The sequence below is a fragment of the Oncorhynchus keta genome, chromosome 23 (genome assembly GCF_023373465.1).
Source record: "Oncorhynchus keta strain PuntledgeMale-10-30-2019 chromosome 23, Oket_V2, whole genome shotgun sequence".
NCBI lineage: Eukaryota > Metazoa > Chordata > Actinopteri > Salmoniformes > Salmonidae > Oncorhynchus > Oncorhynchus keta.
Window position 1 is genome coordinate 13,791,819 of NC_068443.1, and position 27,057 is coordinate 13,818,875.

At 43.8% G+C, this 27,057-nt stretch overlaps 1 protein-coding gene and 2 long non-coding RNA genes across 29 annotated transcripts; 2 read left to right on the forward strand and 1 right to left on the reverse strand.

Annotated features, from left to right (window-relative positions):
* Window positions 1-408: 408 nt before the first annotated feature.
* LOC127910995 (uncharacterized) lies at window positions 409-6,671 on the forward strand. 3 transcript variants are annotated; one of them, XR_008077260.1, is made up of 4 exons: window positions 409-1,114; window positions 1,179-1,306; window positions 2,015-6,465; window positions 6,523-6,671. It is a non-coding gene; the product is annotated as an uncharacterized LOC127910995 (long non-coding RNA). The 3 variants fall into 3 exon arrangements; XR_008077262.1 differs by having other exon boundaries at window positions 2,015-6,408; XR_008077261.1 differs by having other exon boundaries at window positions 409-1,050; window positions 1,115-1,306.
* A 2,117-nt stretch (window positions 6,672-8,788) lies between these two features.
* Window positions 8,789-10,888, forward strand: LOC118401834 (uncharacterized). Its single transcript, XM_035799453.2, has 2 exons — window positions 8,789-8,934; window positions 9,427-10,888. The coding sequence occupies exon 2, from the start codon at window positions 9,434-9,436 to the stop codon at window positions 10,874-10,876; it is 1,443 nt and encodes a 480-aa protein (XP_035655346.1). The 5' UTR covers window positions 8,789-8,934; window positions 9,427-9,433; the 3' UTR covers window positions 10,877-10,888.
* A 66-nt stretch (window positions 10,889-10,954) lies between these two features.
* LOC127910994 (uncharacterized) lies at window positions 10,955-13,076 on the reverse strand. Of its 25 annotated transcripts, none has more exons than XR_008077257.1 (9): window positions 12,519-13,076; window positions 12,381-12,472; window positions 12,182-12,278; window positions 12,111-12,151; window positions 11,912-11,957; window positions 11,611-11,840; window positions 11,427-11,564; window positions 11,243-11,334; window positions 10,955-11,104 (listed from the first exon to the last, which is right to left on the reverse strand). It is a non-coding gene; the product is annotated as an uncharacterized LOC127910994 (long non-coding RNA). The 25 variants fall into 25 exon arrangements; XR_008077258.1 differs by having other exon boundaries at window positions 11,197-11,334; XR_008077252.1 differs by having other exon boundaries at window positions 11,197-11,288; window positions 11,381-11,564.
* Between the last annotated feature and the right edge of the window lie 13,981 nt (window positions 13,077-27,057).

Here is a 27,057-nt window from a genome sequence, read left to right on the forward strand (position 1 = left end):
TCATCATGATACACAGCCTGTTGTACAATGGCTAACTGTGTGTGTGTGTGATTGGTGGTTGAGGGAAGTAATACATAAAAACATTGATTTTGATATTGTCGTGGAAATTCTACACATGGGACACCTGGAGTCAATCTTAAATGAATCATTGTTTATTAACAGCAAGCTGGAGAGGTCACAGTCAAACTTAGATGCATAAAGTACCAGTCTGAAGTGAGCTCCGCTGGGGCAGTCTCATTAGTTCTCTTATATACTGCTGAAACAGACAAGTTATAGTTGCATGATTTAGATAATTCATAATTAATTCATCATTAACATTTAGTTCATGCATGTGACAGACCAATACCTCACAAGGCTTCTTCTCTCCAAGCTGAGACCTTGAATCTGAGATATCTCTTTGTTCTCAAAACAAGGTTCTGGGCGTACTGCCAAATTGCTCTACTGATAGTGAGGATTCTTCCCAGGTATACATTGTCAGGCAGGAATTGGTTATTAGAAAAGCACAAACATCCATCACAGTATGTTATTACAAGACTGGTTGAAATGATTATTGTTATTCTTTAAAAATATATGTATTTGCCTGAATACGTAATAACCAGTGGGTAACGTAATAACGTATTACATTCAGTGGAAAAGTTCATACGTTAACCGTTCAACATTTAACCAGGTTATCCGGCAAGTTGTATTTTATTACATAGAAACTATTACATTAACCGTTGTTACATGCCCTCCTAAGTCGTAAAATGTACTGTGTTTCTCTCACATGAAGGAGGGCTCAGGGCTGAGTTTCATTCCAAAAAGTGGGTTTCTTCTTTCTACCCTTATCACATTTTCCGGTCATTATAACCTTATTCATTCTACCTATATTAAACAAAATGTGTATTTAGTATATAAATGTATTCTAACCCATTGTGTAAAATAATCTAAATGAAAATGTTAGTAGATGCATGTCATAAATACAAAGATATGTTTAACTTGTTGCCTAGGAACAGGAAAATCACACTGTTGAAATTGCGTACAGTGTTGATTCCCTCCACTGCCTTCACCCTGGTGTGAAGGGAGAAAGGAGAGGGAGGAAGGACTTCTGTTCTCAGTAGAACAACACATACTCCAGGTGTGAAGGGAGAAAGGAGAGGGAGGAAGGACTTCTGTTCTCAGTAGAACAACACATACGCTAGGTGTGAAGGGAGAAAGGAGAGGGAGGAAGGACTTCTGTTCTCAGTAGAACAACACATACTCCAGGTGTGAAGGGAGAAAGGAGAGGGAGGAAGGACTTCTGTTCTCAGTAGAACAACACATACTCCAGGTGTGAAGGGAGAAAAGAGAGGGAGGAAGGACTTCTGTTCTCAGTAGAACACATACGCTAGGTGTGAAGGGAGAAAGGAGAGGGAGGAAGGACTTCTGTTCTCAGTAGAACACATACGCTAGGTGTGAAGGGAGAAAGGAGAGGGAGGAAGGACTTCTGTTCTCAGTAGAACACATACGCTAGGTGTGAAGGGAGAAAGGAGAGGGAAGAAGGACTTCTGTTCTCAGTAGAACAACACATACTCCAGGTGTGAAGGGAGAAAGGACTTCTGTTCTCAGTAGAACACATACGCTAGGTGTGAAGGGAGAAAGGAGAGGGAAGAAGGACTTCTGTTCTCAGTAGAACAACACATACTCCAGGTGTGAAGGGAGAAAGGACTTCTGTTCTCAGTAGAACAACACATACTCCAGGTGTGAAGGGAGAAAGGAGAGGGAGGAAGGACTTCTGTTCTCAGTAAGAACACACATACGCTAGGTGTGAAGGGAGAAAGGAGAGGGAGGAAGGACTTCTGTTCTCAGTAGAACACATACGCTAGGTGTGAAGGGAGAAAGGAGAGGGAGGAAGGACTTCTGTTCTCAGTAGAACACATACGCTAGGTGTGAAGGGAGAAAGGAGAGGGAAGAAGGACTTCTGTTCTCAGTAGAACAACACATACTCCAGGTGTGAAGGGAGAAAGGACTTCTGTTCTCAGTAGAACACATACGCTAGGTGTGAAGGGAGAAAGGAGAGGGAGGAAGGACTTCTGTTCTCAGTAGAACAACACATACTCCAGGTGTGAAGGGAGAAAGGAGAGGGAGGAAGGACTTCTGTTCTCAGTAGAACAACACATACTCCAGGTGTGAAGGGAGAAAGGAGAGGGAGGAAGGACTTCTGTTCTCAGTAGAACAACACATACTCCAGGTGTGAAGGGAGAAAGGAGAGGGAGGAAGGACGGTGTAGTGGGCTGGGATTGGATGGCCCGGCCAAAGCTAAATCCTATCATAACTCATTCAAAATACACTTTACACCATCAATTCTGTCAAGAGTCTTGAGTTACTGGAAAGTGATACAAACCTATTTGGAGTGGATAAGTAACCTAAATAACCTAAAAAAAACCAGTACAAACAGTAATAACAGCTCATCTCTAAATCCCTCTGTGACATGGTCTGGTCGCGCTGAGCTCAACTCTCTCCCAGGGCAGAGTACAGGCTACTTCACTGGATCTTCTCAGAACAGACCTTTTATAGCTTACTGAGAACAGACCTTTTATAGCTTACTGAGAACAGACCTTTTATAGCTTACTGAGAACAGACCTTTTATAGCTTACTGAGAACAGACCTTTTATAGCTTACTGAGAACAGACCTTTTATAGCTTACTGAGAACAGACCTTTTATAGCTTACTGAGAACAGACCTTTTATAGCTTACTGAGAACAGACCTTTTATAGCTTACTGAGAACAGACCTTTTATAGTTCATAAATGACCAGCATGGTCGAATAATAATAAGGCAGAACAGTTGAAACTGGAGCAGCAGCACGGCCAGGTGGACTGGGGACAGCAAGGAGTCATCATGTCAGGTAGTCCTGGGGCATGGTCCTAGGGCTCAGGTCCTCCGAAAGAGAGAAAGAAAGAGAGAATTAGAGTAAGCATATGTGGGGTGGCCAATCCTCTTCTGGCTGTGCCGTGTGGAGATTATAACAGAACATGGCCAAGATGTTCAAATGTTCATAAATTACCAGCATGGTCGAATAATAATAAGGCAGAACAGTTGAAACTGGAGCAGCAGCACGGGCCAGGTGGACTGGGGACAGCAAGGAGTCATCATGTCAGGTAGTCCTGGGGCATGGTCCTAGGGCTCAGGTCCTCCGAGAGAGAGAAAGAAAGAGAGAAGGAGAGAATTAGAGAACGCACACTTAGATTCACACAGGACACCGAATAGGACAGGAGAAGTACTCCAGATATAACAAACTGACCCTAGCCCCCCGACACATAAACTACTGCAGCATAAATACTGGAGGCTGAGACAGGAGGGGTCAGGAGACACTGTGGCCCCATCCGAGGACACCCCCGGACAGGGCCAAACAGGAAGGATATAACCCCACCCACTTTGCCAAAGCACAGCCCCCACACCACTAGAGGGATATCTTCAACCACCAACTTACCATCCTGAGACAAGGCTGAGTATAGCCCACAAAGATCACAGTGCCATCCATTTTGTCAGCAAAGCCCCATACAGTAGGGGAAAAAAGTATTTAGTCAGCCACCAATTGTGCAAGTTCTCCCACTTAAAAAGATGAGAGAGGTCTGTAATTTTCATCATAGGTACACTTCAACTATGACAGACAAAATGAGGAAAATAATCCAGAAAATCACATTGTAGGATTTTTAATGAATTTATTTGCAAATTATGGTGGAAAATAAGTATTTGGTCAATAACAAAAGTTTATCTCAATACTTTGTTATAAACCCTTTGTTGGCAATGACAGAGGTCAAACGTTTTCTGTAAGTCTGAAGACAGAACCTCTACCGATGGCATCGTTTAACAGCATTGAAAAAAATCATATTTATCCACTCCTGTTACCAAATTTAGCCTACATTTGGTGTGTAATTTTACTGCAAGAAATGCTTAATTCTGCAGGATTTATTATTAAGGCTATAGCCCTATTCACACGGGACTAGTATTATTAGAGAACGTTGGTTATGTATTTATTACCCCAGAATGTCCATTATTTCAATGGATGATTCAGACGGGACTAGTTTTCTCTGCTCTCTAATACTTTCTCTTTTTATATTAATTGACAGTTATGACTGAAGCCTGGAGGGGTTTTTTCTAGGCATGAAGATATTTCAACAAGTCCAGGCTACACTGATAAAACTCGAGCCTGGTTCCCAAGTTTGTAAACCATACCAAACTGTCTTTGGTATAGTGTTGCCACAGTATTTGAATTGAGGAAGTGTGATCTGTGAAAGAAGAATTACCTGATTTGTTTGATATTAATAGTTAACAATTAATACTTAACAAATAGTAAGACATTTCTGTTCTACTAATGCTGTGTTTTTCTGGTCTCCACTCTATCTCCCTGCAGCTAATCTGGGCATATGGTTTTACTATAGATAGCTTGAGCTGACAATTGATTAATAACTTGGTGATAAAAACCTACAGCTGGTATTCCATAGATAAGATGTGGTGTGTGTGATCCGAGATAGAAAGAGCCTGGAGGAGTAGAACAATCCCTTATTGTGTCTAATCATTCTTGCATCTGGGAAATGTCCCTGGCTGCAGATGAACACAGGATGAACCCAGGATGGATTGTGGTGCCCCCCAATCTGCATGGGGGGGTGGAACCAGCCATGACTAGGCATGTTTGGGTCTCCTATAGAAGATCTCTGTTTTTGATTAAAGGTTAAGCTCTCGGCAACACACACTTCGGAGTGTGTGGTCGACCATCTTCATTATTGCAATAATGAATCATTATTAAATAAAGATGATCGTTTGACGAAATGACAAAGTCTCTCTCAGTATACATGGATTTCCATGACAGATAATAATCATTAGGATAGTTTAGCAATCGGCAGTAGAAGACGTCCTAAATGCTCCCCAGACGTCCTAAATGCTCCCCAGACGTCCTAAATGCTCCCAGCCTTCAGATGGTAAACATCTAACGTGGACTTCATGTGCGTTTTTAGGAAATGGATTAGAAGGTAAACTTGTTCCAAACGTTTAGCTCAGTTGTATGCTGCTTTGTGATCTATTAACAGCAGGGGTTGCATTAAATAGGAACAGCATTTTTTATGATGCATTTGGTGATGTTCAATAGCCTATTTGAAGTCCTATCTTGTGACTGTCGAATTTGGATAGCGCCTCACAATCCTCACTCACACATAACATAGCCGACACTAATATAATCTATTACCACTTCAGCAAATCTTTCCCAGACATTACTTTTCTGGCCCTCAATTCTCTTTATCTTCAACTCTCCTTTTGCAGCTTTTGGCTTATTGAATTATACTTCGACAATGTCCTTTCCCCTCAGTGGATTGACTTTTTCTGCCTGTTCCCAAAAGGCTTATTTGGCGATAGGCTGTGACGGCTATTTGGCATGCATACACTTAAGCACTAAAGTTGAAGCTTATGCAGTTATATGAGATAGTGTAAAACAATTAAAGAAAACACTCAATGTAGCCTATATAAATTGCATAATAATGAATGGATTTTTTAAGGTATTGGTTCTCTTTATTCAACCCACCTGCCCTTCAGCCACACAATATTTAATTAACCTAAACCCGTCCGCCCCGCAGATATAACTGCAGGGACTGTGGGTTATAGGTCAACTCGCGCATCACTTCCGGGGACCCCAGCCCAAAGTCTTTGTGGGAGATGAGGCCTTTCCTCTCCTTCCCTGGAGCAATCATCCCCAGGAGAAACACGGTCTTCAACTACCGCCTCGCCCGAACCAGGCTGACTGTGGAGTGCACCTTCGCCATTCTTGCGTCCCACTGGCAGATATTCCGGTGATTTGCCAGGGTCCACCCTGCTAACACAGATGTGTGTGTGAAGGCTACCTGTGTCCTGTATAACTTCATGAGCATGGACACAAGAACCAGGAGGGGAGCTGCAGCTCGCCGCCGTGTGCCAGAGGAGAGGTCAACTGCTCTGCAGGATGTTGCCAGGATGGGGGCCAACAACGCAGCACTTGTCCGTGTGCTGGAGATCTTCACTTTCTCCTTCTTGGAGGAGGGTGCTGTTCCCTGTTAACATCTTGTGCCATGTACTATGTACAACCAAAGGCTCTTTTAAGAGCCACCCACATTGCAGTAAAATATATTTTTTTCATTTAATGTCATCTGTAGTTATTCTATTCCCACTATATCTCCATTTGATTTATAATTCTCAGGTGAGGGTGCTGTTCAGGTCTGCACAAAACAAGAATAGGCTGTTTTAAGATGTTCAGGTGTGTGGGCTGTAGATCCTTCCACCTTCAAAGAATAGGCTGTTTTAAGATGTTCAGGTGTGTGGGCTGTAGATCCTTCCACCTTCAAAGAATAGGCTGTTTTAAGATGTTCAGGTGTGTGGGCTGTAGATCCTTCCACCTTCAAAGAATAGGCTGTTTTAAGATGTTCAGGTGTGTGGGCTGTAGATCCTTCCACCTTCAAAGAATAGGCTGTTTTAAGATGTTCAGGTGTGTGGGCTGTAGATCCTTCCACCTTCAAATAATAGGCTGTTTTAAGATGTTCAGGTGTGTGGGCTGTAGATCCTTCCACCTTCAAAGAATAGGCTGTTTTAAGATGTTCAGGTGTGTGGGCTGTAGATCCTTCCACCTTCAAAGAATAGGCTGTTTTAAGATGTTCAGGTGTGTGGGCTGTAGATCCTTCCACCTTCAAAGAATAGGCTGTTTTAAGATGTTCAGGTGTGTGGGCTGTAGATCCTTCCACCTTCAAAGAATAGGCTGTTTTAAGATGTTCAGGTGTGTGGGCTGTAGATCCTTCACCTTCAAAGAATAGGCTGTTTTAAGATGTTCAGGTGTGTGGGCTGTAGATCCTTCCACCTTCAAATAATAGGCAAGAGGACCACCAATGGGGAATAATAAGACATCATTATGTATATTTATGTAACTATGCTATATTGTTTGTCTTCCTGAGTCTGTGCATATTAGGTTATATCAGCTGTGTCAGTGAACCCCTCCCACTTCTGAACTGCCTGAAACAGATGCACATCTTGATCAGAGGTGAGAGGTCACTTGTTTGGGTCAACTGGAAGTATTATTAAAGAGATGGTTAACATTGAAATACAGACAGAGATGTAGTAGTCCCAGAGTTAATGATCCAAGGTCAGTTTTGTATTTCACCACCTGACGATTGTGATGACTGACATAGTGCTAGAAATAAAAACACACAAGGCTCATTCATGCCATCTCTCTCTCTCTCTCCATCGCTCTTATCTGCAGGTATTGTCTGTGAGAGAGGATGCCAATCCCTAGTCCCGTCATCGTCACCTCATCCGCTCAAAGACAACCCAACTGGGGGCCCAAGGCTGGTTAGGAGACACCGGTAGAGATACTATTATGTAACTGTGATGACCTGAGAGAATACGTAGTTTAGTTGCACTATGATTCATGAATCATAAGCTTTCTTCCCTGCTCCTCTGTTCTGCTCTGTTCTGCTCTTTCCCTTTCTGTCTTTGACCCCCTCTCACACCTCTCCCCCCACCTCCTCTTTCTTCCCTGCTCCTCTGTTCTCATCTCTTTCCCTTTCTGTCTTTCACCCCCTCTCACACCTCTCCCCCCACCTCCTCTTTCTTCCCTGCTCCTCTGTTCTCATCTCTTTCCCTTTCTGTCTTTGACCCCCTCTCACACCTCTCCCCCCACCTCCTCTTTCTTCCCTGCTCCTCTGTTCTCATCTCTTTCCCTTTCTGTCTTTCACCCCCTCTCACACCTCTCCCCCCCCTCCTCTTTCTTCCCTGCTCCTCTGTTCTCATCTCTTTCCCTTTCTGTCTTTGACCCCCTCTCACACCTCTCCCCCCACCTCCTCTTTCTTCCCTGCTCCTCTGTTCTGCTCTTTCCCTTTCTGTCTTTGACCACCTCTCCCCCACCTCCTCTTTCTTCCCTGCTCTTCTGTTCTCATCTCTTTCCCTTTCTGTCTTTGACCACCTCTCCCCCCACCTCCTCTTTCTTCCTCTCTGTTTTTATAATGGACACCAGATGTGCATTCAGGTACAGGTTGAACTTGTTTTATATTACAATTGTAATTTTTATAATGCAAATACTATGTATTTATAACACTTGGATAATTATCTTTCAATAAAGCTTTTCACATTCTCTACTGGTTGAAATTAAGTCTCTCATTTGATGAAATACTACACCTATCCTGTGTCCTCAGATAAGTGCAGGTGAAGGAAATTGGATGGTGAGATGAACCTGTTTTAGAGCATTTCCATGATGCAAATCACTGGTGAAAGAGCCATTCATTTGGCTTGCTGATTTTTGATACTGTTACTAGTACTTTTTGAGCTCCAAAACATTATCTGAATTCTTCACCTCAGGAACATTGGATAGTGAGCAGAGAGCCTCATTCTTGTGCACACATTTTTGCAGTGCCATCTAATAATTTGGTCAGTTAAAATGTATGTGAACCCACATGTCAGGATCTGATATAATGGCATGCATCTTTTTAGGCTTTACATGAGAGATTTGCAATTGTTTCATAGTTTTAAGTACATTTTTAAGCACTACTGAACGAGGAGACGTTTTGGAGCCAAATAAATGTCTCTTTTAGCTGAACGTAGCCAAATTATCTGGCTCACCGAAAAGACTCAGAATGCCCAAGCGTACTACAAGAAGCATGGCTTTAATTTCTATAGAAACTCTCAGATCCCGCTCATTACATTTTCTGCGTTCTGAAAGTGAAAGGTACTCACTCTAAGGATACGTTTCATTTCTGATGAAACATGAGTGGCCCAGTGACGTCACAGATCAGACTTTGTAAAACTCAGTTTTTCTTACCCTTGTTTTGTATCTGCCCTGTGTACTGGTTATGTGTATGTAGGCTACAAGAAGCACCCGTTAGTCAGTTTCAATCCTGGGATCTGTTGACAGAAAAGAGAGAAACAAACACAGTCAAGACTAGATTCTGGTAGTAGGCTGCACAAGAAGGTGAGTGAGATGTTTTATTGGAACTATTTTGTTTTATTTTGATGTGAGGACTTATTACAGTATTGATCGTGTTTACAAGTTTCCAAATGTTATTTTGGAAAACCTCATCGTACATATTGGGACATATTGTTCTGATATAGTTACAGTTCACTCCAAAATAAAAGTTTGTCTGATATCTTCTGACATTTTTAGAGCTAAAATATTCAGACCAAGACTTTTTGGGGAGTCTTAAAACGTTAAACCTATTGCCAACCACAAGAAATAAGCTACTGATACAGACTATACATACAGTGTAATGTGAGGACTTATTAACTCATATGACATTATTGGGACAAAGGTCCGATATAGTGACAGTTAACTTCAAAATGAAAGTTTGTCAGATATTTTCTGATGTTTTCCTGAGCACTAGAAATAAGTTACAGATGTATTTATTTGTTTATTAATTTATTGAAAAAATGTACAAATGTTGACACAGTATTTGTTTTGTTACAGGCTGGCCATGGTTGGAAGGGGCATCCTGGGTTGTTTCATCTTGTGTCTGTCTCTGACCTCAGTATGCGCTGTCAGAGGAACCCTTAGTTCAATAAAGGACCTCAGGGGAATAGAGTTTGGTCACACCTCTCATCGACATGGCCTCATGCTGCTCCACTGGCTAGCCAACAACATTCGCATTGACAACAACGGCAACATGAGACTCAATTTCAACCCAACCAGGGGAGACTATGGCTTTCATTTCTATGGAAACAGACCAGCTTCATTACCTTTTCTGCTTCCTGAAAGCGGAAGTTACTACTCACTAGGGAATATGAACAGTAATGGCTTAAGGGCACTTCCTGATTATGTAGCTCGAAGATTCTACAGCTCAAGTGGACCTGAGAACAACAGGGACAGGGTCATACTCAGAGTTAGGGATGATGGGTCCAATCAGTTCATTGCAGACGAGGTCTATGTCACACAGCACTATCAACGAAATGAAAACAGAGGAAGTGGCTATGATCCAGACAATACATACCTTGTCAGTTTCAACCTCTTAACACAAATCCAACGTCTCGCAAACATTGACCGAAATGACATTCCACGTATATATAATGTAGAGATCAACCACAACAGTCTGCAAGAACTGGAAAACATCTGGGGACACACACCTGGTCTGGCACTTCTTCTGGCTATTGTATTGTACTTTACACGTCCCAAAACCTTATTTATTAAGGAGCAAGCTCTTTGTTTAACATCTCAACCCCAGAGTGGCATGGAGGATAAGGATAATGCATTGATTAAGCTTGGTGTGAAAACCACAAATAGAGGAAAAGCCAGGATCATCTGGAGTGGGATCCCCAAGAGGCTATTAGACCAGGGTTTAATGGTGGTTCTTCATAGGAACAATAACAGTGACAGTAAGAGCGAGCTGGACAGATCATCAGTCGGGGGCCAAGCCTCTGGGAGCTATAACACCTCAGTACCCCTTAACCCTGGTCTCCAGGTCAGGCTCCATAAGGAGGTAAAATCATGGTGGAATTACTTGGGGTTTGGGTCCACTATCGGAGAGGAGATCTGGAGAGGTTCTGAGTTTCACGATGCCAACCGAGAGATTCCTGTTGATATTAACGGACATGACGCCAGTCTGCAGCTCTTCGTAAAGGATGGAAAGGCCTGCGCTCGTCTGTATGTAAAGAAATCCTTCACTGCCTGGAAGAAAACGTTCCATAACTCCTGGGTTGGGTTCTACTCTTCTGAAGGAACCCTGGATTATAACACCTGGCAATGGGCTGTAAAGTTCTCTGAGGAAAAAGGCTCACATCAGGCTGATATACCTGGGTATGATGTCTATGTGTATGAGTCTAGTATGACCATGTCTCCTGGGGTCCAGGTCAGATTCATGCTGGAGAAATCTGAGGGTGAAAAGGCACGCACTCCACCCTGGGAGAGACTTGTCCAGTGGTGAGCTCACCTGATAACATGATATATGACGTTGATATTCTCATTTTTAACTGCTTGTGTAACTGCTTTTGTCAATGTTTAACATTTATGTACCCTGCTTTTAACTTGGTTTAATTGCTAATCTGTGTAAAATGTAAAAGAGAATCTGTTCCCAAAAATCCCTTCTGTTCATCTTTCTTTGCTATTTTGAGGGGATGACAAACATGCTGTTGGTGTGGGAGGGAGACTTAACCTGTCCTCATGACAAACATGCTGTTGGTGTGGGAGGGAGACTTAACCTGTCCTCATGACAAACATGCTGTTGGTGTGGGAGGGAGACTTGACCTGTCCTCATGACAAACATGCTGTTGGTGTGGGAGGGAGACTTGACCTGTCCTCATGACAAACATGCTGTTGGTGTGGGAGGGAGACTTGACCTGTCCTCATGACAAACATGCTGTTGGTGTGGGAGGGAGACTTAACCTGTCCTCATGACAAACATGCTGTTGGTGTGGGAGGGAGACTTAACCTGTCCTCATGACAAACATGCTGTTGGTGTGGGAGGGAGACTTGACCTGTCCTCATGACAAACATGCTGTTGGTGTGGGAGGGAGACTTGACCTGTCCTCATGACAAACATGCTGTTGGTGTGGGAGGGAGACTTGACCTGTCCTCATGACAAACATGCTGTTGGTGTGGGAGGGAGACTTGACCTGTCCTCGTGACAAACATGCTGGTGGTGTGGGAGGGAGACTTAACCTGTCCTCATGACAAACATGCTGTTGGTGTGGGAGGGAGACTTGACCTGTCCTCATGACAAACATGCTGTTGGTGTGGGAGGGAGACTTAACCTGTCCTCATGACAAACATGCTGTTGGTGTGGGAGGGAGACTTAACCTGTCCTCATGACAAACATGCTGTTGGTGTGGGAGGGAGACTTAACCTGTCCTCATGACAAATATGCTGTTGGTGTGGGAGGGAGACTTGACCTGTCCTCATGACAAACATGTTGTTGGTGTGGGAGGGAGACTTGTCCTCATGACAAACATGCTGTCTTGACCTGTCCTCATGACAAACATGCTGTTGGTGTGGGAGGGAGACTTAACCTGTCCTCATGACAAACATGCTGTTGGTGTGGGGGAGGGTCCTCATGACAAACATGCTGTTGGTGTGGGAGGGAGACCTGTCCTCATGACAAACATGCTGTTTAACCTGTCCTCATGACAAACATGCTGTTGGTGGGGAGGAGAGGGCTTGACCTGTCCTCATGACAAACATGCTGTTGGTGTGGGAGGGAGACCTGTTGACAAACATACTGTGGGAGGGAGACTTGACCTGTCCTCATGACAAACATGCTGTTGGTGTGGGTGGATGACTTGATCTGTCCTCATGACAAACATGCTGTTGGTGTGGGAGGGAGACTTGACCTGTCCTCATGACAAACATGCTGTTGGTGTGGGATACTGGTGGTGTGGGAGGGAGACTGTCCTCATGACAAACATGCTGTTGGTGTGGGAGGGAGACTTGACCTGTCCTCATGACAAACATGCTGTTGGTGTGGGTGGATGACTTGATCTGTCCTCATGACAAACATGCTGTTGGTGTGGGAGGGAGACTTGACCTGTCCTCATGACAAACATGCTGTTGGTGTGGGTGGAGGGCTTGACCTGTCCTCATGACAAACATGCTGTTGGTGTGGGAGGGAGACTTGACCTGTCCTCATGACAAACATGCTGTTGGTGTGGGAGGGAGACTTGACCTGTCCTCATGACAAATCTTTCAGTACATTACATTTTATTTTTCTCTTTATGATGTATCATGGGCTGGAGATCTTTGTAAGGAAAGGGGGGATACCTAGCCAGTTGCACAACTGAATGAATTCAACTCAATGTATTTTCCGCATTTAATCCAAACCCTCTGAATCCACGTCATCGGTGCTCAGGGAGCAGTTGTTGGGGGTTAATTGCCTTAATCAATTGCAGAACAAAATATTTTTCCACCTTTGCGGCCTGGGGATTCAAACAAGTAACCTTACTGGGTTGCTGGCCCAAAGCTCTTAACCACCAGGCTACCTGCTGCCTTTGTATGGTGTTGACTGTGTTGATTGGTTCTGTTTGTTGGTGTTCATTTTTGTGTTTTGTGAAAATTCAATGAAAATGTAATCACAAAATAAGCTATATGATAAATTCAGGCAAAAATGTACAATAAAAACCTAAGAAAAACAAACAAAATGGTGGAGTTTTTCTTATCCCAGGATCCACTCTTGACCTAGTGGTTAGAGTGTTGGGCTAGTAACTGAAAGGTTGCAAGTTCCACCAAAACATTTAGTGCCAGTCAAAGTGAGAAGAGACATTGTGGCTCCCAGGATCCCATGTTGCATACCTCTGGTCCAACAACAGCTGTGTGATGTACTGCCCTCTCCTGGTCTTCACAAAGTACTATATTTTTCTCACACAGCCAACATGGAGGACGGATCAGGGCTGAGTTCCTTTCCCGGAGGTTTTGAGCTAGAGTCATACAAATATATGTGTTTCTCCACTCCAAAGATGAATCCACAGATAGAAGGGGAAACATAGTTTGTTTTCGTTAGTTATCTTTGATTCATCTCTCCTCGTTCAAGCACCTACGTGGGTTAGTATCACTGGGGTATCTACTTAGGTTCACATACACTGTTTCATGGTTGCTGTCATCTTTCTTACTGGGATTACTCTCCCTGCACTAGAGCTCAGTGCTCACTGGACAGACCGCAGTATGCTGTAAACATGCTCCGGGAACCCAGAGCACATGGACAGCTAAATAAGCCAACGTTACTACCCCTGGCTAGCTGGGGTCATGACCTCAGAGCATGAACATACAATGTTACAGTTTTTGTTTTAATCGCTAGGACCCATTTTTCAATACTTAGGTCACTTTTTCAAAACTCTTCACACAGTGAGCACAACAGCAGTCTATGTGGGTTAAACTGTGGATAATGTTTCATTGCTTTGGCACAAAATGCATTCAATGACTACATCTTTCACATTTCATGAACTCTTTTCTCACTCAGACACAACCACCACCAAACCTCTATGTACCTACAGGCCAATCTGCACACATTTACATACTCTTTTTCTCCTCTATGTACCTACAGACACACATTTACCACCACCAAACCTCTATGTACCTACAGGCCAATCTGCACACATTTACATACTCTTTTCTCCCTCAGACACAACCACCACCAAACCTCTATGTACCTACAGGCCAATCTGCACACATTTACATACTCTTTTCTCACTCAGACACAACCACCACCAAACCTCTATGTACCTACAGGCCAATCTGCACACATTTACATACTCTTTTCTCACTCAGACACAACCACCACCAAACCTCTATGTACCTACAGGCCAATCTGCACACATTTACATACTCTTTTCTCCCTCTGACACAACCACCACCAAACCACCAAACTATGTACCTACAGGCCAATCTGCACACATTTACATACTCTTTTCTCCCTCAGACACAACCACCACCAAACCTCTATGTACCTACAGGCCAATCTGCACACATTTACATACTCTTTTCTCCTCAGACACAACCACCACCAAACCTCTATGTACCTACAGGCCAATCTGCACACATTTACATACTCTTTTCTCCCTCAGACACAACCACCACCAAACCTCTATGTACCTACAGGCCAATCTGCACACATTTACATACTCTTTTCTCCCTCAGACACAACCACCACCAAACCTCTATGTACCTACAGGCCAATCTGCACACATTTACATACTCTTTTCTCCCTCAGACACAACCACCACCAAACCTCTATGTACCTACAGGCCAATCTGCACACATTTACATACTCTTTTCTCCCTCAGACACAACCACCACCAAACCTCTATGTACCTACAGGCCAATCTGCACACATTTACATACTCTTTTCTCCCTCTGACACAACCACCACCAAACCTCTATGTACCTACAGGCCAATCTGCACACATTTACATACTCTTTTCTCCCTCTGACACAACCACCACCAAACCTCTATGTACCTACAGGCCAATCTGCACACATTTACATACTCTTTTCTCCCTCAGACACAACCACCACCAAACCTCTATGTACCTACAGGCCAATCTGCACACATTTACATACTCTTTTCTCCCTCTGACACAACCACCACCAAACCTCTATGTACCTACAGGCCAATCTGCACACATTTACATACTCTTTTCTCCCTCAGACACAACCACCACCAAACCTCTATGTACCTACAGGCCAATCTGCACACATTTACATACTCTTTTCTCCCTCAGACACAACCACCACCAAACCTCTATGTACCTACAGGCCAATCTGCACACATTTACATACTCTTTTCTCCCTCTGACACAACCACCACCAAACCTCTATGTACCTACAGGCCAATCTGCACACATTTACATACTCTTTTCTCCCTCTGACACAACCACCACCAAACCTCTATGTACCTACAGGCCAATCTGCACACATTTACATACTCTTTTCTCCCTCAGACACAACCACCACCAAACCTCTATGTACCTACAGGCCAATCTGCACACATTTACATACTCTTTTCTCCCTCAGACACAACCACCACCAAACCTCTATGTACCTACAGGCCAATCTGCACACATTTACATACTCTTTTCTCCCAACCACCACCAAACCTGACACAGGCCACCACCACCAAACCTCTATGTACCTACAGGCCAATCTGCACACATTTACATACTCTTTTCTCCCTCAGACACAACCACCACCAAACCTCTATGTACCTACAGGCCAATCTGCACACATTTACATACTCTTTTCTCCCTCTGACACAACCACCACCAAACCTCTATGTACCTACAGGCCAATCTGCACACATTTACATACTCTTTTCTCCCTCAGACACAACCACCACCAAACCTCTATGTACCTACAGGCCAATCTGCACACATTTACATACTCTTTTCTCCCTCTGACACAACCACCACCAAACCTCTATGTACCTACAGGCCAATCTGCACACATTTACATACTCTTTTCTCACTCAGACACAACCACCACCAAACCTCTATGTACCTACAGGCCAATCTGCACACATTTACATACTCTTTTCTCCCTCTGACACAACCACCACCAAACCTCTATGTACCTACAGGCCAATCTGCACACATTTACATACTCTTTTCTCCCTCTGACACAACCACCACCAAACCTCTATGTACCTACAGGCCAATCTGCACACATTTACATACTCTTTTCTCCCTCAGACACAACCACCACCAAACCTCTATGTACCTACAGGCCAATCTGCACACATTTACATACTCTTTTCTCCCTCTGACACAACCACCACCAAACCTCTATGTACCTACAGGCCAATCTGCACACATTTACATACTCTTTTCTCACTCAGACACAACCACCACCAAACCTCTATGTACCTACAGGCCAATCTGCACACATTTACATACTCTTTTCTCCCTCAGACACAACCACCACCAAACCTCTATGTACCTACAGGCCAATCTGCACACATTTACATACTCTTTTCTCCCTCTGACACAACCACCACCAAACCTCTATGTACCTACAGGCCAATCTGCACACATTTACATACTCTTTTCTCCCTCTGACACAACCACCACCAAACCTCTATGTACCTACAGGCCAATCTGCACACATTTACATACTCTTTTCTCCCTCTGACACAACCACCACCAAACCTCTATGTACCTACAGGCCAATCTGCACACATTTACATACTCTTTTCTCCCTCTGACACAACCACCACCAAACCTCTATGTACCTACAGGCCAATCTGCACACATTTACATACTCTTTTCTCCCTCAGACACAACCACCACCAAACCTCTATGTACCTACAGGCCAATCTGCACACATTTACATACTCTTTTCTCCCTCTGACACAACCACCACCAAACCTCTATGTACCTACAGGCCAATCTGCACACATTTACATACTCTTTTCTCCCTCTGACACAACCACCACCAAACCTCTATGTACCTACAGGCCAATCTGCACACATTTACATACTCTTTTCTCCCTCAGACACAACCACCACCAAACCTCTATGTACCTACAGGCCAATCTGCACACATTTACATACTCTTTTCTCCCTCAGACACAACCACCACCAAACCTCTATGTACCTACAGGCCAATCTGCACACATTTACATACTCTTTTCTCCCTCTGACACAACCACCACCAAACCTCTATGTACCTACAGGCCAATCTGCACACATTTACATACTCTTTTCTCCCTCAGACACAACCACCACCAAACCTCTATGTACCTACAGGCCAATCTGCACACATTTACATACTCTTTTCTCACTCTGACACAACCACCACCAAACCTCTATGTACCTACAGGCCAATCTGCACACATTTACATACTCTTTTCTCACTCAGACACAACCACCACCAAACCTCTATGTACCTACAGGCCAATCTGCACACATTTACATACTCTTTTCTCCCTCAGACACAACCACCACCAAACCTCTATGTACCTACAGGCCAATCTGCACACATTTACATACTCTTTTCTCACTCAGACACAACCACCACCAAACCTCTATGTACCTACAGGCCAATCTGCACACATTTACATACTCTTTTCTCCCTCTGACACAACCACCACCAAACCTCTATGTACCTACAGGCCAATCTGCACACATTTACATACTCTTTTCTCACTCAGACACAACCACCACCAAACCTCTATGTACCTACAGGCCAATCTGCACACATTTACATACTCTTTTCTCCCTCAGACACAACCACCACCAAACCTCTATGTACCTACAGGCCAATCTGCACACATTTACATACTCTTTTCTCCCTCTGACACAACCACCACCAAACCTCTATGTACCTACAGGCCAATCTGCACACATTTACATACTCTTTTCTCCCTCAGACACAACCACCACCAAACCTCTATGTACCTACAGGCCAATCTGCACACATTTACATACTCTTTTCTCCCTCTGACACAACCACCACCAAACCTCTATGTACCTACAGGCCAATCTGCACACATTTACATACTCTTTTCTCCCTCTGACACAACCACCACCAAACCTCTATGTACCTACAGGCCAATCTGCACACATTTACATACTCTTTTCTCCCTCTGACACAACCACCACCAAACCTCTATGTACCTACAGGCCAATCTGCACACATTTACATACTCTTTTCTCCCTCAGACACAACCACCACCAAACCTCTATGTACCTACAGGCCAATCTGCACACATTTACATACTCTTTTCTCCCTCTGACACAACCACCACCAAACCTCTATGTACCTACAGGCCAATCTGCACACATTTACATACTCTTTTCTCCCTCTGACACAACCACCACCAAACCTCTATGTACCTACAGGCCAATCTGCACACATTTACATACTCTTTTCTCCCTCTGACACAACCACCACCAAACCTCTATGTACCTACAGGCCAATCTGCACACATTTACATACTCTTTTCTCCCTCTGACACAACCACCACCAAACCTCTATGTACCTACAGGCCAATCTGCACACATTTACATACTCTTTTCTCCCTCTGACACAACCACCACCAAACCTCTATGTACCTACAGGCCAATCTGCACACATTTACATACTCTTTTCTCCCTCTGACACAACCACCACCAAACCTCTATGTACCTACAGGCCAATCTGCACACATTTACATACTCTTTTCTCCCTCTGACACAACCACCACCAAACCTCTATGTACCTACAGGCCAATCTGCACACATTTACATACTCTTTTCTCCCTCTGACACAACCACCACCAAACCTCTATGTACCTACAGGCCAATCTGCACACATTTACATACTCTTTTCTCCCTCTGACACAACCACCACCAAACCTCTATGTACCTACAGGCCAATCTGCACACATTTACATACTCTTTTCTCCCTCTGACGCAACCACCACCAAACCTCTATGTACCTACAGGCCAATCTGCACACATTTACATACTCTTTTCAAAACTGTTGAACGTAAGTTCAGAACCTAACATGACAAAATTAAATAAGACATTAATACCGTCTTGAAATATATTCCGAATCTAAACGATTAAATACTATCAAAACAATTTGACCAACCACAGCTGATTCCCATTGTAGCTGAACACCTACCCAGGTGTTAGTCTTTCAATGTCATTACCATCTATACAAAAGGGGACATTTTAGGAATAATGCTGTACTGTAATTTAAACATGGACCCAGCCAGAGATAGAAAAGTGGCTGACAGAGGAAGAAGAGTGGCTGGGAGAGGAAGAGGAGTACGTATGCGTGGTGGAAGAAGACTGAGAGGAAGATCAAGAGCTGTAGTCTCAGATGAGATAAGGGTTACTATAATTGATCTTGTAATAAATCATGGTCTATCAATGAGAGGGGCCACAGTGGATGTTCCGGGCCAGAGGGGTGCCAACATCACAATGTGTGCAGAAATATCCTCTGTTGGATTGCTGTTACACAAACCGATAATTGGGCCATACAACACCGAGCGTCTCATTTAATTCCTGGATGACCTCCATGGAAGGGTTGTGCCGTACAACACCGAGCGTCTCATTTAATTCCTGGATGACCTCCATGGAAGGGTTGTGCCAGGTGAGGAAAAGGTTGCAGTGAGGCGAAAACGTTTGTTATTGTATGGGACAATGTAGCATTTCACCACTCTGGTGCAGTCACAGAAGGGTTTGCAGCCCATCCCAGGACGGTGTCACTTTTCCTCCCACCTTACTCTCCATTCCTCATAGAGGAATTATTTTCCTCATGGAGGTGGAAGACTTATGACCACCATCCACATGATCAAATGTTTATTTCCAAAGATGACATAAGATGTGATGTGGATGAGAACCTGTGGCCAAATGCAGAAGACAGGGTTGACTAGCATTGCTACTGTTTCTGTATCGGTAGATGGTGTATATACAAATTCCTTTTTTGTTTGTTTGGTCTTATTGGTTGCTCCTGTCTCTTATTTTGTTTATTGATTTATGTCTATTTAAGCCTGTTAGGCCCGTCTATTTTTGTGCAGGATGTTTTTCTGTTAGTCAGGTTATGCGTGTTGTGATCCTGCCCGTTTGTGCCCTGTGTTGGGTTGGGCTATTTTCTGTCGATTTTTCGCCCTTTGTTTTGGGCGTTGGTTTTGGGAATCCTAATGAAGTCGGTTTCCCCAGTATCCTCTTCTCTCTGCATTTTACTCTGCACCCTGTCGTGGAAATTTCCTCTATTTACCAAATCATGAGAGCAAACCACACACAAGTCAGAGTTAGTTATCAAAGTCCATCTTTAATTATATGAGCTCTATCACAGCCCTGTGACTCTCAGATCAATTCAGTGTCTATCAATGAATTCTCTGAGAGTCCCTTACACATTGCAGCTGAGATCCTTTAATAGCAAAAAACACACATAGTCAGACAGCATAGACGTAATAAATCGTTCAGCTTTGTCTCCTAAACTATGTTATTTTCTCAAACTCAGAACCATAAACCAATCCTCCATATTATCAGGCATATATCAAATCCATCCTATCTTGACAAGATCACAGAGACACACTGACTGGCACACAGACATTGTGGAGCCAAGAGATACACGCTTGACCTCTCCCCTCTCTCCGGCCCAAACAACTTAGTCTTATCATAGAACAGATACTCGAACCCCGCCACAGTATTATACAAAAACAACATTCTGATGAGAAGTAACATACAAACATATGATGAATATAAAACATCTTACCTATGTTACCAACCAATTCTGATTATTCCCCAACAACCCACCACTCCAGGTGTTTGTGACAAATATCTTTGGCTGCCCTGTGGAAAAACTATTGTAATAATTCAATGGATGTTTTGTGCGCAAAGGTGATGACTAAAAGTGTCTCATTAGTAATTTTATAATTTGACTTCTCTATTGGGCTATCAATTGGAATTGGCTTTCTATTCCGTGATTCAGTTAAGCTGCAATACCGAAGAAATACTATGGATGCAATCAAAGTGTACTTCCAGTCCAAGAGTTAAATGCTCTACAACAAAGCTTTCTTAGTGTCCAACAAGCTTTCTCTGCCCTTAACCTTGTTCTGAACACCTCCATAACAAAGGTCATGTGGTTTGGTAAGAAGAATGCCCCTCTTCCTACAGATGTTATTACTACCTCTGAGGGTTTAGAGCTTAAGGTAGTCATACAAGTACTTGGGAGTATGGCTAGACGGTACACTGTCCTTCTCTTAGCACATGTCAAAGCTGCAGGCTAAGGTTAAATCTAGACTTGGTTTCCTCTATCACAATCGCTCCTCTTTCACCCCAGCTGCCAAACTATCCCTGATTCAGATGACCATCCTACCCATGCTAGATTATGGAGACATAATTTATAAATTGGCAGGTAAGGGTGCTCTCGAGCGGCTAGATGTTCTTTACCATTCGGCCATCAGATTTGCCACCAATGCTCCTTATTGGACACATCACTGAACTCTATACTCTGTAAACTGGTCATCTCTGTATACCCGTCGCAAGACCCACTGGTTGATGCTTATCTCACTCCTCCCTATCTGAGATATCTACTGCAGCCCTCATCCTCCACATACAACACCCATTCTGTCAGTCACATTCTGTTAAAGGTCCCCAAAGCATACACATCCCTGGGTTGTTTGTCTTTTCAGTTCGCTGCAGCTAGTGACTGGAACGAGCTGCAACAAACACTCCAACTGGACAGTTTTATCTCTTCCTTCAAAGACTCAATCATGGACACTCTTACTAACAGTTGTGGCTGCTTTGCGTGATGTATTGTTGTCTCTACCTTCTTGCCATTTGTGCTTTTGTTTGTTCCCAATAATGTTTGTAACCTGTCTTGTATTGCTACCATGTTGTGCTGCCATGTTGTGTTTCTACCATGTTGTCATGTTGTGTTGCTACCATGCTGTGTTGTCATGTGTTGCTGCCATGCTATGTTGTTGTCTAAGGTCTAGCTTTATGTAGTGTTGTGTTGTCTCTCTTGTCGTGATGTGTGTTGGGTCCTATATTTATATTTTTATTTTATTTATTTTTTTTATCCCCGGAGCCCGCAGGAGGCCTTTTGCCTTTTGGTAGGCAGTCATTGTAAATAACAATTAGTTCTTAACTGACTTGCCTAGTTAAATAAAGGTTCAATAAAATACTAATTGTAGGGTTTTTCTTTAGTGTGGCTATTTTCTATGTTGTAGAATAATAGTGAAGATATCAAAACAATGAAATAACACTCATGGAATCTTGTAGTAACCAAAAAAGTCTTTAATAAATCAAAATATATTTTATATTTGAGATTCTTCAAAGTAGCTACCCTTTGTCTTGATGACAGCTTTGCACACTCTTGGCATTCTCTCAAACAGCTTCACCTGGAATGCTTTTATCAACAGTCTTGAAGGAGTTCCCACATATGCTGAGCACTTGTTGGCTGTGGATCAGGTATAACAGCAATCCATGCTTTGGTTTAGTTTCCCTGGCACTGTTTCCACATGCTAACATTTTAGCATTTGTGGGGAGTTTCTCACCTTTGTCTCTGTAGATCCTCTCAAGCTCTGTCAGGTTGGATGTGGAGCATTGCTGCACAGCTATTTTCAGGTCTCTCCAGAGATGTTCGATTGGGTTCAAGTCCGGGCTCTGGCTGGGCCACTCAAGGACATTCAGACTTATCCCGAAGCAATTCATGCATTGTCTTGGCTGTGAGCTTAGGGTCGTTGCCTGTTCTAAGGTGAAAGTTTGCCCCATTCTGAGGTCCAGAGCACTCTGGGGCAGGTTTTCATCAAGGATCTCTCTGTACTTTGCTCCGTTCATCTTTCCCTCGATCCTGACTAGTCTCCCAGTCCCTGCCGCTGAAAAACACCCCTGCAGCATGATGCTGCCACCACCATGCTTCACCGTAGGGATGGTGCCAGGTTTCCTCCAGACGTGGTGCTTGGTATTCAGGCCAAAGAGTTCAATCTTGGTTTCATCAGATCAGAGAATCTTGTTTGTCATGGTCTGAGAGTCCTTAAGGTGCCTTTTGGCTAACTCCAACAGGCTGTCATGTGCCAATTCATGAGAAGTGTCTTCCGTCTGGCCACTCTACCATAAAGGCCTGATTGGTAGAGCGCTGCAGAGATGGTTTCCCATCTGGAAGGTTCTCCCAACTCCACAGAGGAACTCGAGAGCTCTGTCAGAGTGACCATCATATTCTTGGTTACCTAGCTGACCAAGGCCCTTCTCCCCCGATCGCTCAGTTTTGCCAGGCTGCCAGCTCTAGGAAGAGTCTTGCTGGTTCTAAACTTCTTGCCAACACAATAAATTAGGCTCTAATTCAGGCAATTGCAGATAAAATAACCACACTGCTGGCTAACTTAGAATGTTTGCAGTGTATACTGAACAAAAAAGTAAATGCAACATGCAACCATTTCAAGTTTTACTGAGTTTGAGTTCATATAAGGACATCAGTCAATTGAAATAAATAAATTAGGCCATACCTTTGGATTTTACATCACTGGGCAGGGGTGCAGCTATGGTTGGGTCTGGGAGGGCATAATCCCACCGACCTGGGAGCCAGGCCAACCAACTGGGGACCCTAAAGGGATTTATTACAGACAGAAAAACAGTTTTATCAGCTGTTCCTGGTGGCTGGTCTCAGAACATCACGCAGGTCAAGAAGCTGTATGTGGAGGTCCTGGGCTGGCACAGTCAGAGGAAACAGTCAGAGGTCACCAAGCGTAACATAGCTTCAGCGTGTAAATCAGCTATAAAGATGTGTCGGCATCGAGTAATGGTCTCTGGCCCCCTCCCAGTTAGGGGGAGTGATGAGCTCTACAGCAGAGTCTCACAACTCAATCGCTGGTTGAAAACTGTTTTCTGCCCCTCCCAAAAGATAGAATTTGTAGATAATTGGCCCTCTTTCTGGGACTCACCCACAAACAGGACCAAGCCTGGCCTGCTGAGGAGTGAAGGACTCCATCCTAGCTGCAGGGGTACTCTCATCTTATCTACCAACATAGACAGGGCTCTAACTCCCCTAGCTCCACAATGAGATAGGGTGCAGGCCAGGCAGCAAGCTGTTAGCCAGCCTGCAAGCTTAGTGGAGTTTGCCACTAGCACAGTCAGTGTAGTCAGCTCAGCTATCCCCATTGAGACCGTGTCTGTGCCTCGACCTAGGTTGGGCAAAACTAAACATGGCGGTGTTCGCCTTAGCAATCTCACTAGGATAAAGACCTCCTCCATTCCTGCCATTATTGAAAGAGACTGTGATACCTCACATCTCAAAATAGGGCTACTTAATGTTAGATCCCTCACTTCAAAGAAAGTTATAGTCAATGAACTAATCACTGATCATAATCTTGATGTGATTGGCCTGACTGAAACATGGCTTAAGCCTGATGAATTTATTGTGTTAAATGAGGCCTCACCTCCTGGTTACACTAGTGACCATATTCCCCGTGCATCCCGCAAATGCGGAGGTGTTGCTAACATTTACGATAGCAAATTTCAATTTACAATAAAAAATGACGTTTTCGTCTTTTGAGCTTCTAGTCATTATATCTATGCAGACTACTCAATCACATTTTATAGCTACTGTTTACAGGCCTCCAGGGCCATATACAGTGTTCCTCACTGAGTTCCCTGAATTCCTATCAGACCTTGTAGTCATAGCAGATAATATGGTAGTTTTTGGTGACTTTAATATTCACATGGAAAAGTCCACAGACCCACTCCAAAAGGCTTTCGGAGCCATCATCGACTCAGTGGGTTTTGTCCAACATGTCTCTGGACCTACTCACTGTCACAGTCATACTCTGGACCTAGTTTTGTCCCATGGAATAAATGTTGTGGATCTTAATGTTTTTCCTCAAAATCCTGGACTATCGGACCACCATTTTATTACGTTTGCAACCGCAACAAATAATCTGCTCAGACCCCAACCAAGGAGCATCAAAAGTCGTGCTATAAATTCTCAGACAACCCAAAGATTCCTTGATGCCCTTCCAGACTCCCTCTGCCTAACCAAGGACGTCAGAGGACAAAAATCAGTTAACCACCTAACTGAGGAACTCAATTTAACCTTGCACAATACCCTAAATGCAGTTGCACTCCTAAAAACTAAAAACATTTGTCATAAGAAACTAGCTCCCTGGCATACAGAAACTACCCAAGCTCTGAAGCAAGTTTCCAGAAAATTGGAACGGAAATGGCGCCACACCAAACTGGAAGTCTTCCGACTAGTTTGGAAAGATAGTATCGAAGAGCCCTCACTGCTGCTCGATCATCCTAATTTTCCAACATAATTGAGGAAAATAAGAGCAATCCAAAATTTAGTTTTGATACTGTCGCAAAGCTAACTAAAAAGCAACATTCCCCAAGTGAGGATGGCTTTCCCTTCAGCAGTAATAAATTCATAAACTTATTTGAGGAAAATATCATGATCATTAGAAAGCAAATTACGCACTCCTTTTTAAATCTGTGTATTCCTCCAAAGCTCACTTGTCCTGAGTCTACACAACTCTGCCAGGACCTAGGATCAATAGAGACACTCAAGTGTTTTAGTACTATATCTCTTGACACAATGATGAAAATAATCTTGGCCTCTAAACCTTCAAGCTGCATACTGGACCCTATTCCAACTAAACTACTGAAAGAGCTGCTTCCTGTGCTTGGCCCTCCTATGTTGAACATAATAAACAGCTCTCTATCCAACGGATGTGTACCAAACTTACTAAAAGTGGCGGTAATAAAGCCTCTCTTGAAAAAGCCAAACCTTGACCCAGAAAATGTAAAAAACTATCAGCCTATATCGAATCTTCCATTCCTCTCAAAGATTTTAGAAAAAGCTGTTGTGCAGCAACTCACTGCCTTCCTGAAGTCAAAAAATGTATACAAAATGCTTCAGTCTGGTTTAGACCCCATCATAGCACTGACACTGCACTTGTGAAGGTGGTAAATGACCTTTTAATGGCTCTGCTTCTGTCCTCGTGCTCCTAGACCTTAGTGCTGCTTTTGATACCATCGATCACCACAGATTGGAAACCCAAATTGGTCTACACGGACAAGTTCTGGCCTGGTTTAGATCTTATCTATCGGAAAGATATCAGTTTGTCTCTGTGAATGGTTTGTCCTCTGACAAATCAACTGTACATTTCGGTGTTCCTCAAGGTTCCGTTTTAGGACCACTATTGTTTTCACTATATATTTTACCTCTTGGGGATGTCATTTGAAAACATAATGTTAACTTTCACTGCTATGCGGATGACACACAGCTGTACATTTCAATGAAACATGGTGAAGCCCCTAAATTGCCCTCGCTAGAAGCATGTGTTTCAGACATAAGAAAGTGGATGGAGTGAGTGTAGTCTGGCCCAGGAGTGTGAAGGTGAACGGAAAGGCTCTGGAGCAACGAACCGCCTTTGCTGTCTCTGCCTGGCCGGTCCTCTGCCTCTAACCCTATTACAGGGGCTGAGTCACTGGCTTATTGATGCTCTTTCATGCCATCCGTAGGAGGGGTGCGTCACAAGAGTGAGTTGAGTCACTGATGTGATCTTCCTGTCTGGGTTGGCACCCCCCTTGGGTTGTGCCGTGGTGGAAATCTTTGTGGGCTATACTCAGCCTTGCCTCAGGATGGTAAGTTGGTGGTTGAAGATATCCTTCTAGTGGTGTGGGGGCTGTGCTTTTGTAAAGTGGGTGGAGTTATATCCTTCCTGTTTGGCCCTGTCTGGGGGTATCATCGGATGGGGCCACAGTGTCTCCTGACCTCTCCTGTCTCAGCCTCCAGTATTTATGCTGCAGTAGTTTATGTGTCGGGGGGCTAGGGTCAGTTTGTTATATCTGGAGTACTTCTCCTGTCTTATCCTGTGTCCTGTGTGAATTTAAGTATGCTCTCTCTAATTCTCTCTCTCTCGGAGGAGGACCTGAGCCCTAGGACCATGCCTCAGGACTACCTGGCATGATGACTCCTAGCTGTCCCCAATCCACCTGGCCGTGCTGCTGCTCCAGTTTCAACTGTTCTGCCTGCGGCTATGGAACCCTGACCTGTTCACCGGACGTGCTACCTGTCCCAGACCTGCTGTTTTCAACTCTCTAGAGACAGCAGGAGTGGTAGAGATACTCTTAATGATCGGCTATAAAAAGCCAACTGACATTTACACCTGAGGTGCTGACCTGTTGC